The following is a 10,991-nucleotide window of genomic DNA, read 5'->3' on the forward strand; positions in this document are numbered from 1 at the left end:
GACTAACAAGGGCAGCATGTGGGTCTTGGATTAGAAGCTTGATCAACCCACGAATGAAGAAGTTGGCAGGCTTAGAAATATGTACAGAGAAATATGCAAGCTGGGTTATAATGGTTTGATAAGCTGGTTTTGTTTGAGTTGGTGGTACTCTGTTTCCTAAAATGTTGTTCATGGTTTCCTAAAATATTATTAGTAAATTGTCTTGCGGTTGATTGTGTTTGTTGTTACTGGTGCTAGAATTGCCTTGCGGATGATTGTGTTTGTGTGTTATTGGTGCTGGAATTGTCTTGTTGTTGGAATTAGCATAAGATTTCTTATTTGTTCTGAGATCCAAAATTGTTCAGCTATGTCTTGCTACATTATTTTTTGATTTATTTTCGAATTTTTTTTTGTTTTGTAGTTTCAACATTCAATTAATCACAATGTCAATTAGCACAAGTGAAATTTGAAACTCACAGTAGCTATATAACGGTTGCAGTAATTACATGGAGTTATTAACGTCACGTACAACAAAGAATCCAAATAGCAAATTTTGGCTTTATAAAGGATGTAATAATTTTCAATGGGCAAAAGATCGTAAGCCAAGCGAAGAGAAAATTGACTTGTTAATGGAGGAGGTTAGGAAGTTAGCATTGGAGATTGAGTGTTTGTCCGTTAAATTTCAATTATTGTATGATGACGAACTTCAAACGAGACAGACACCAAGATATGATTATATTAAAATACTTGTAATTGTTGTGATATGTTATCTATTCAAGTGTTATTTTTAAGTTGTTTTAATTTGTACTATGTATTAATTAAAGACTAGTACACATGTAATAACATTTTCTTTCGAAATATAAGTTTATGAGTTATTTTACTTTGTTATGCTAGAAATTATACTTATTTCAATCGTTACTGCAACAACATAAATATAAATTGCATATATAGATGTTGATTAACTTGAATATCCCGTTTTGAATCAAACAATGACAAAAACAAATTAATACGTCAAAACACAAGTATTAACTTGACTATCCCGTTTCAAATCAAACAATGACAAAAACAAAATAATACATTAAAACACAAGCTAGCTTTAATCATGTGTTGGGATCATTTGCTGAAAACTTCGTCCGATTGGCATCCTCGAAATCTTGTTGTAGTAATTGTTGGAAGTTTACATGATGAACTCCTCCATAATTTATCAAATGCTGATAGTAAAGGGGGAAAAAGACATGTTGTGGAAGTGTCTGTTGTGCTAGCTGTTGTACACAAAGTAAAAAAAAAGTCTGTTAAATTAATAAGCAAACGACAATGAAACAACACTAATAGCAGGTACATAAAAAAAAATATTTACCATAGCCATATTACCCGATTGTGTTGGGATTGCAGTAGCCGCCGGAGAAGATGAATCGTGTGCCTTTAAGTCATACGAAAGTAAGCAAGAAACATTTAAAATTTTTATTGAATTTATATGAAATTAATTTGTATTGAATTAATTAAAAATGAATGCAATAGAATTACCTCTGCAGTTGTACTCAATGAAGTATTGTTCGACTTATGTTTTGGCTTTTTAAATTACTTTTGCTTTCTTTGAGAAGGTGGCCGACCTTTACGACGAGATATTATTGGATCTTGTATGATTTCTGTACAACTTCTCGACCCACCAACAACAGTTGCATCTTCGCTTTGACAGCGAACATTCAACGATACATCCTTTATTGCCTTTTCAATCCAAGTCAAAACACTTTTATGACTTTCTTCATTTTTCGAAGCTACATCAGCAACATCATAAAAAGCAGCACACTCTTCTTTATATCGCTGGTGTTCAATGCTCGAACTTCTCACATCATAACTGACTTTCACTTGACTGTAGCATCTTTGCACATATTTCCTCCATCTCCATATAATATACTTCTCAGGAAGAAATGTTATATGGTTACGTATCAACACTGCAATGACGTGTCTGCAAACAATCCCTCTACATTCAAACATTAAACACGCACAATGAATTTCACCGTCATCCCTGTAAAAAATAACTTAAAAAATCTTCTCTTTACTCTTTCCATCATTTTCGACGACTTCATATTCTGATCCCCCACAACTGAAAACCTCACAATAAATCTTATCCATCAGCTGCTGTTGAAATTCTTGAAACTTGGAAATAGTATATGCTTCATCAACTTGTTTTTCCATTACAAAATTGGTACGACATTGCATCCGTTGGCTGAAGTACCTAGCATTTGCTTGCCACTCTTTTTTAATTTTACTTTCCATTGCTTTCTCATATTTCTCCACAAACTGCTTTAAAGTTGTTTTTGAGTTAACATACCCATAAAAAAAAAAAACATTCATACTCTCACTACGTTGAGTGGTTGACATACTAACCCAAAAAGTTATTTTCACAAAACACAGAACCCAACGATATCTTTTCTCATATAAACCATTTAACCACTGATTATCACAAAAGATTATATTTATCTAATATGTCATGCCAAGCTTCTTCAAACTCAATAGGAGTCTGTGAATCATAAACAACAGCTTGCAATGGAAATCTAATGGCATGATATTTTGCGTACCTTCCCAGCTTCTCAGATACCTTTTTCAGAATATGCCACAAACACCATTGATGCCTAGTATTTGGAAAAACAATCTCAATTGCATTTTTCATCGCTCTGTATTGGTATGTGATGATTCCAAGGGAAGGAGAGCCGAATATACATGATAGCCATGTGTCAAATAACCACATAAACGTCTCTGTGTCCTCATGCGAAATCAACCAACATCCTAACAAAATAGAATGACCGTGATGATTAACTCCAATAAAAGGAGCAAATGGCATGTCATATTTATTCGTAAGGTATGTGGTGTCAAATGTAACAACATCTCCAAAGTCTTTGTAGGCTGCCCTGCTTCTTGGATCTGCCCAAAATACATTGTTTAACCGACCCTCCTCATCCAGGTCAAGACTGAAGAAAAATCCATCATTTTCTGCTTGCATTTTCTGAAAATATTTTTGAATTGCAGTTGCATCCCCTTCTCCAAGCCTTAATCGCCTTGCTTTATCAACATGATTTCTAGCATCTTTTTCTAAGAATGAGACATTTTCATAGCCACCAACCTCAACAACAATAGACTTAAAACTTTGAGCCATTTTAATTCATGCTTCTCAATTTATTTCAAGCTGTTTTTTTTTACATAAGGACTAATGGTACGGTTGCATCGATAATATCTACTCTTGCTCGGACTTACAGCATGGTTGTGTTCAAGGAACAAATTTCCAATTACCCATTTTCCACTAACAAAACGTCCTCCAATTTTAGCATTGTATCTAATTTTCTAGTTAGGTTGAAGCCGCAAAACATGATGAGATTTGCCTTTGGACTTGTCGTTTTGCCCGCAAGTAAATGTCACATATCTCATATTCCCGTCATTCCCTTTTTTACAAGATCTCCGCATCACTGGAAATCCTTCTTATTGGCCATAAGCTTTGTAATATTCAAACATTTCATCCGAACTATTGAAAGTCCTCCCAACCTTAGGCTCTTCAACTTTATCCACCAAATTTTCATTATTTCCTTCAAAATTAGCCTCGTGTAAATCTTGCAATTCCTCCACTTCGTCAACCTCCAATTTATCAACCTCGTCCATTATTGCTGCAAATTATAATAATTCATAATATTATTAATTAATTATACCAAATTCATTAAGTTTAGAAACAAATAAAAATATAGACTGATTATTATTAATTACTTATCCCTAATTCATTAAGTTTAGAAATAAATTAAAATATAAATATATATTATTAATTAACGGTTCAGCAAATTAATTATTATTAATTAGTTATCACGGCTCAACAAACTGAAATAAATAAAATACAATAACTGACATACAAATGCTCACGGTTAAGCAAATTTAGATACAAATACTCATGGTTCAACTCACAAATTAAAATAAAACAGCTCAAGATTCATAAATTAAAATGAAATAGGTCAAGATTCATAAATTAAAATGAAACAGCTCAACAAATTAATGTAGAAACAATAAATGCTTACGGGTTTTGCAATGTAGAGGTTCAGCACTTTCACGAACCAGTTGCCGTTTTGCAGTTTGGAAGTAAAGTTTTGTACTTAGGGTTTTGCAGTTTGGGTTTCTCAGTGCTGCAATGAATTAAATCTATGCATCACATAGTGTTGGGTTTAAACGAAAACAATATAGAAGGAAAAAACAAACGAAACACAAGTGCTGCATAGCTGGAAGCAATTAAAGGGAAAAAACAAATGAAACACACGTGTTGCACAACTGCAGGCAATTAAAAAAAAAAAAGCAAACGAAACAGACGTGCTGAACAACTGCAGGCAATTAAAAGGAAAAAGCAAACGAAACACACGTGCTACGCAACGTTTTGGTAAATTCATGGCGCAAATTCGGGGTCACGTTCGGAGTAAATAGCAGCGCTGTTACTTTTAAAACTTATAATAATTTTAAAAATAAAGTTTTATTAAATATAAAAATAATTTTAATTCACATTTATTTTAATACAATTTACGGACCTCAAATGAATAGGCTTGGCAATTTAGCCCGACCCGATTTTTGGCCCGATTGGCCCGACCCTAATTTTTAGGGCTTTGGCCCGAATTTTTAAGTTTAGGGTCGGGTTAGGGCCAAGATTTTAAGGCCCGAATAAATTTAAGGTTAGGGTAGGGCTTAATGCCGGCCCGACCCGACCCGGCCCTATTTAAAAAAAAAAAAACTAACACAAGTTAACACACACACACAACATCACACATTGTGTGTTTTTAATTTAATTGCATTGTATTTTTATTTGTATAAGACATGAGTTTTTTTTTTTTGTGTTGTGTTGTTGAATTGAATTGTGTATGACTAAAATGGTTGTGAAATTATATTGTGTGTTTTTAATTTAATTGCATTGTATTTTTATTTATATAAGACATGAGTTTTTTATTTTTTATTTTTTATGTTGTGTTCTTGAATTGAATTGTTTATGGGTAAAATAGTTGTGAAATTACATTGTGTGTTTTTTATTTTATTACATTGTGTGTTTTTCATGTTGGATTTTGGAATTGATTTGTGTGTGGGGTTGAAATAGTTGTGGAATTGATTGAAATAGTTGTGGAAAGTGGATTAGATTGTGTTTGAAATTGTTGAGTAATTGCCGAATTAGTTGAAATGGTGGTGGAAAATAAAAATTAAATTGTGGGGTTAATTATTTCGGTAGGGTCGGGTTGGGCCCGACCCGATGTTGGCTCGATTCGGGCCGGGCTCGACCCGACCCTAACTAAATAGTATTCGGACTTTTTTAGGGTTGGGTTTTAAATTTTTTTGATCGGCCAAGCCCGAGCCCGACCCGACATTTTGCCATCCCTACAAATGAACAAATAATGTCCTTGGTTGCAATATTATGAAAAATGAAGGGTTCCAATGTCATTACCCCCGTTAACTTAGCTGTCGATTAGGGTTTTCTGATCCTCAAGTCTATAAAACCCTTCACTTATCAGTTCTCGCTCAGTTCTTAATCGGCTCTATTCCGCCCATCATATTCCTCAGAAACTTAAAAATTTCTTTACTCTTTTTTCAAATTGTTTTGTTGGGTTTAATAAACTTGTTTTTTTTCTTCAAATTTTCGGGAAAAAGGAAAAATGATGCAATGATGTAATTTCGTAGTGTACCAGAGAGGGGTTCTATTGAGCCCGTTTGTGACGGCAACACAACCCTCTAAGAAGTTCTGAGCTTTTCCCCCTTTTTCTTTTTTAACTATTTTCTTATTTTTCTTCAGTTTTTGTTTATATTCTTTTTGAAAAAGAAAATTAAATAAAAGCGAGGTGACGATAAAAATTCATGTCTGTCAATCCACTGAATTAAAAGCGTGTTGTTATTATGAATCCCGACAGGTTCTGATCGCTTTTATTTATTTTTAACGGTTTATTATGATAGAATTAATTTTCTTTCTATTGCTTTATATTATCTTAATTTAAGTGGGCAACTGATGAATCTCATTTTTTTTTAATGGGTAATTTGCGTCTGAAATTTTTCATTGATGCTATATATCACCTTGGAGAACTGATGCCCATTTGCCTTCTCTTTTCTGAATGTATTTGATTCATTTTTGGAGACAATTATGATTTTTCTTTCGTAAATAAAATGGTTTATCTGTCTTCTTTTTTTATATCTAATTTTTTTGGTTTTGGTGCAGCTGAGTGTCAGATAGTTTGTTCAAGTGATGAACACAACTATTATTTAATGGGTAATTTGCGTCTGAATTATTTCTTTGATGCTATTATCACCTTGGAGAACTGATGCCTTGATTCTTCTTTCTTATTGCTATCACATGATTTGATTAATTTTCAAAATTATTTTAATAGTGACAGTTTTTTGATGATTTGTGTCCTGTTGAGTCTGAAGGGTTAATTTTGGAATACGAAATTTTAGAATTGTGTATATAGTAAGTTAATTCTTATATATAAGATGGATTAAAAAAATATATTTAAAAGTGACCTTATTAGATAGTTTTTTAGTGATAAATATTTGTATTTGTTGAGTAAATTAACGAAATTAAAATTATGAAGTCGCTGATAACACACTACACTCTCCACTTAAGCCCATTGCCAAGTACGTACATACAGCTCACAACTTAATTACTCACAAAGCCCCAATCTCATGGACTAGGCTTTGCAACAGCTCACAACTTAATTACTCACAAAGCCTCAATCTCGTGGGCTAGGCTTTGCGATTAATTTTGAGAGGTTGGCAGTGGACTTAAATACTATCCTATGCGTAGAGTTTTTTTTTTCTTTTCCGTAAATACTATCACACATCATATTAATATATTACATAAATATTTACAACTACTATTATTACAGTATTAATATTTACAATTAGATATATAATTGGATGAATAAACAAACATTTTGCAAGAGAAGGAGATTGAGTTCATGGAGTTAAAATAATTAAACTTACGCTCATAAAAATAAAAATAATCAACTCAACTCCACCGCGTCGAGTCTGCATAGACCTATTTAAACTTATGCTCTACACGCTCTTTTTAATTAGAAGTTTTATTTTTGTAAATAATTTTTGAAAAAATTACTTAATTAATGCATTTTTTTTTTCATTCTCTGCTCAATTTTGTAAATTCTCAGTAATTCATTCATAGGTATTATTTTTGTTATAAAACCCACTATTTAAAAATAAACATCAATAAAATTCATCACCCATAAAAATTAATAAATATAAAAAAATTAATTTTCACCAAACATAAAAACTAATAAATATCAAGAAAAAAAATTCTTATATACAGAGTATAAAACGTAGATCAAGATATACTAAAAAAGACTAAAAATAAATTTTAAAAAATAAAATTGAGTGTTTAATTCCTAGAATGTAAAAGTAGAGACAAAATACGATTGTAAAATAATGAGAAAAAGTAATTAGTGAAGAATAATTTTGATATTTTTAATAATAAATCTATTTCTTAAATATAGAGAAAAACTTAAATTATGATTTTTTTTTGTAAATTTTTTAGTCAAGTGAAAGAGTCTAAAAATTTTTTAATTAATAAGTTAGTTTTAATTTTCTACAAATTCTAGGTACAAAAAATTTAATTTTTTTTAATTTTTTTTTTTACAAACCCTAGGTATAAATAGAAATGAAAAGTTATAAGAATACGTAATTCTTTTTTAGTTCAGTCTTATAGAGTTTCATTATTCATTTTCACTATTGACTGAATTAATTTTCATTGCAATTTGTACTTAGAGTTTGTAAAAAAAATTTGAGTAATAGTTTGCATGAGTTTGTACATTAAACTTATGGATTATGCTTTTTGGCAATTGAATTGAGATTATGGACCTTGTAAATGTTTAAGATAAGCCGTGTGGTTGGTTCATTCATCATCTATGAGAATAACGGATTAGGTTATTTTTAGTTGTTCATCATCTATAAAAATGGTTAACTTTGGACCTTAAGCTTTTAAAATTTTGACGTAAGTAGTGGATTGTGATTGTTTTTTGGTAATGAGTAGTTTTTGAGAAAATTTATCAATAATTTCTTGTGCTTTCATCAGTAACATTCCAAATAAGTTTAGATAGAGGAAACTCCTTTAGGAATTTGTGATCTAATTTTACAGGTATATTAATCAGTATAATCAATTGTGATGTTATAGAAATTCACTTTTATTAGTTAAAAGAAATAAATGGAAAAACACATTGCTAAGTGGAGCTTCCATTGTCTAATTATGGACAATCAAAATTTTGATCGGCTTTCATTAACTAATGATCAACAAATGATTGACAATCAAAATTTTGATCATAAATACAAGACGAGGATTTTGTCAACAATAAATATGACAAAAAAGACAATGGCTAATGGTGGCTGATAAAATGATAATTTCTTTTAATAGATCGAAGAAAATAATATTATTTTGATTTGACTAATAAAGTTTATACTACCTTGTACTATGTCAAGTGCTAGATTTAAATTTAAATCTCATTTAAAACGATAAATCTCGTACAATGGAATACATATAATTCGGTATTTTTGTATTGCACCTAAAGATGGCCAGCAGTATAGTATGGTGCGAGTAAATTTTGGTATGATATGCAGCATGGTACGCATGCAGGTTAAACTTGCATACGGGTTGAGTTTATATTAGAGATGGGTTAAAATGTGATAAATATGTTTTATTTTTAATAATTGTAAACTTATGATTTTATCAATAATTGAATCTTTTAATAATAAAATAATATATTTAATTGGCACAAGTTTTTTAATTTATTAAATTCTTAATTTTAAAAAAAAAGCTCTAGTTATTTTATGTGTATAATTTATTGAATGAATAAATGATATTATAATTTTATAAAATGTATGTATTAATGTTATTATGAATTATGATTTATGATTTTATATAAGTTTATGTTAACAATTAAGTTAATTTTTTTAAAAAAAAATTATTATTATTGTTAATGTTGTTGTTAAGTATTGAAAGGGCATTCTAATGCTGTAGCGTCTAACTTACTAGTTAATATTACATTCTTTTATTATTATTAGTTTATGATTATTATTATTGGATATAAACTTGAGTTTTCAACTTTTGATTTTATTAAATTTGACTAAAGATATATAGATCGAAAGAAGTACATAGGTTTGAAAAAAGTACGTTAATAGTTTGACACTTTTTTTAAAAAAAATTAAAAATGAAAAAAATGAGCATGCTATGCTTGAGCACGACACATGTGTTGGGTCAGCTGGCTTGCTTGCAAGCGTGCACTGCCTGCCCCGCGATCGTGGGTAGCTTGCCTCACAAGCCTACGATGCTTGCCGCGCGAGTGGGGGTTGCATGCCGCGCGAGTGGGGGTTGCATGCCGCGTGCAAGCCTGGGTCGACTTCCTCGCACGAGCGTGTGGTGCCAGCCGCGCGAGCGTGGGTTGTGTGCCTTGGTGGTGAGCGCGCGCTGCCTTGCTCACGAGCGGGCACTACTTGCCTCGCTTGAGCGTGGGCAGCCTTGCACGCAGTCGTGCGCTGCCTTGTCGTGCGAGCGTGGCCTAAATGCCTCGAGCGAGCGTGGGCAGTTTGCCGCGAGAGTGCCGGTTGCATGCTGCGCGCGAGCGCACATCCTTGCCCGCGAGCGAGCGTGGGCAGTTTGCCGCGAGAGTGCCGGTTGCATGCTGCGCGCGAGCGCACATCCTTGCCCGCGAGCGAGCGTGGGCAGTTTGCCGCGAGAGTGCCGGTTGCATGCTGCGCGCGAGCGCACATCCTTGCCCGCGAGCGAGCGTGGGCAGTTTGCCGCGAGAGTGCCGGTTGCATGCTGCGCGCGAGCGCACATCCTTGCCCGCGAGCGAGCGTGGGCAGTTTGCCGCGAGAGTGCCGGTTGCATGCTGCGCGCGAGCGCACATCCTTGCCCGCGAGCGAGCGTGGGCAGTTTGCCGCGAGAGTGCCGGTTGCATGCTGCGCGCGAGCGCACATCCTTGCCCGCGAGCGAGCGTGGGCAGTTTGCCGCGAGAGTGCCGGTTGCATGCTGCGCGCGAGCGCACATCCTTGCCCGCGAGCGAGCGTGGGCAGTTTGCCGCGAGAGTGCCGGTTGCATGCTGCGCGCGAGCGCACATCCTTGCCCGCGAGCGTGCGCTGCTGGCATGCGAGCCCCCATCTGCTTCCCTCCTGTCAATTTCAAGCACTCGTCGACTCTCTATTCAAAGTCCTTTTCATCTTTCCCTCGCAGTACTTGTTTGCTATTGGTCTCTTGCCCGTATTTACCCTTGGATGGAATTTACCAGCTGATTTGGGCTGCATTCCCAAACAACATGACTTGCAGACAGCACCTCGTGGTGCGAGAGGGTCCGGGCGCAATAGGGCTCTCACCCTCTACGGTGCCCTTTTTAGGCATAAGCAAAAAATAAAAAGAATTAGGGCACGACATAGCACGGGACGAAGCGTATAGTGGGCACGAAATAATATGAGTACGAGTCTGCATAGACCTTCCTTTGATGGCACGGTTTGTTGACCATCTCTAATTGCATCATATTATTAAGGATGGCTAAAAAATCCGCATCCTCAAAGATCCGGAAAATCCGGATCCAGATTTGAAAAACTAAAACCTACAGTGCATCCGAAAAATTGGATATCCAAATCCAGTTGCTTTTTGTTTTAAATTAATATATATATTAACTCAAATAATAATAAAAAAATCTAATTCTGAATCCTTAAGTCTATCTCGCTTCCTTTATTAAACTTTCCCTCACACACTCACCTTACCAGCAGCCGTAAGTCGTAACCCTTTAATCTCGCTCTTGATCGGTCGCCATCTTCGTCACAACTCACCGAAGCCTCATGTCGAAGCACGCCTCACCTGATCTGTCGTTGAAACCTCACCGTCCAAGCCTCGCGTTGCCGGTACTCGTCAAAGAAGCGTTGCGATGCTCGTTGAAGCCTCGCTGTGATGATGTTCGGCTGTCGTTCAACTGTCAACCCTTGCCGTTGCGTAAAAGCCTTGCATGCTTGGA

General features: G+C 34.7%; 1 protein-coding gene and 4 non-coding genes across 5 annotated transcripts; 4 read left to right on the plus strand and 1 right to left on the minus strand.

Moving 5' to 3' along the window:
* Positions 1-1,557: 1,557 nt before the first annotated feature.
* Positions 1,558-3,133, minus strand: LOC107177878 (protein FAR-RED IMPAIRED RESPONSE 1-like). Its single transcript, XM_015532400.1, has 2 exons — positions 2,559-3,133; positions 1,558-1,960 (listed from the first exon to the last, which is right to left on the minus strand). The coding sequence occupies exons 1-2, from the start codon at positions 3,131-3,133 to the stop codon at positions 1,558-1,560; spliced, it is 978 nt and encodes a 325-aa protein (XP_015387886.1).
* Positions 3,134-5,642: 2,509 nt separating this feature from the next.
* LOC112499090 (small nucleolar RNA U61) lies at positions 5,643-5,733 on the plus strand. The gene has a single exon (XR_003066616.1). It is a non-coding gene; the product is annotated as a small nucleolar RNA U61 (small nucleolar RNA).
* An 84-nt stretch (positions 5,734-5,817) lies between these two features.
* On the plus strand, positions 5,818-5,902 carry LOC112499097 (small nucleolar RNA snoR14). Its single transcript, XR_003066623.1, has one exon. It is a non-coding gene; the product is annotated as a small nucleolar RNA snoR14 (small nucleolar RNA).
* Positions 5,903-5,974: 72 nt separating this feature from the next.
* On the plus strand, positions 5,975-6,072 carry LOC112499084 (small nucleolar RNA Z101). Its single transcript, XR_003066610.1, has one exon. It is a non-coding gene; the product is annotated as a small nucleolar RNA Z101 (small nucleolar RNA).
* Positions 6,073-6,208: 136 nt separating this feature from the next.
* LOC112499085 (small nucleolar RNA Z101) lies at positions 6,209-6,303 on the plus strand. The gene has a single exon (XR_003066611.1). It is a non-coding gene; the product is annotated as a small nucleolar RNA Z101 (small nucleolar RNA).
* The last annotated feature ends 4,688 nt before the right edge of the window (positions 6,304-10,991 follow it).

The sequence above is a fragment of the Citrus sinensis genome, chromosome 4 (assembly GCF_022201045.2).
Source record: "Citrus sinensis cultivar Valencia sweet orange chromosome 4, DVS_A1.0, whole genome shotgun sequence".
In the NCBI taxonomy this organism is placed as follows: Eukaryota; Viridiplantae; Streptophyta; class Magnoliopsida; order Sapindales; family Rutaceae; genus Citrus; species Citrus sinensis.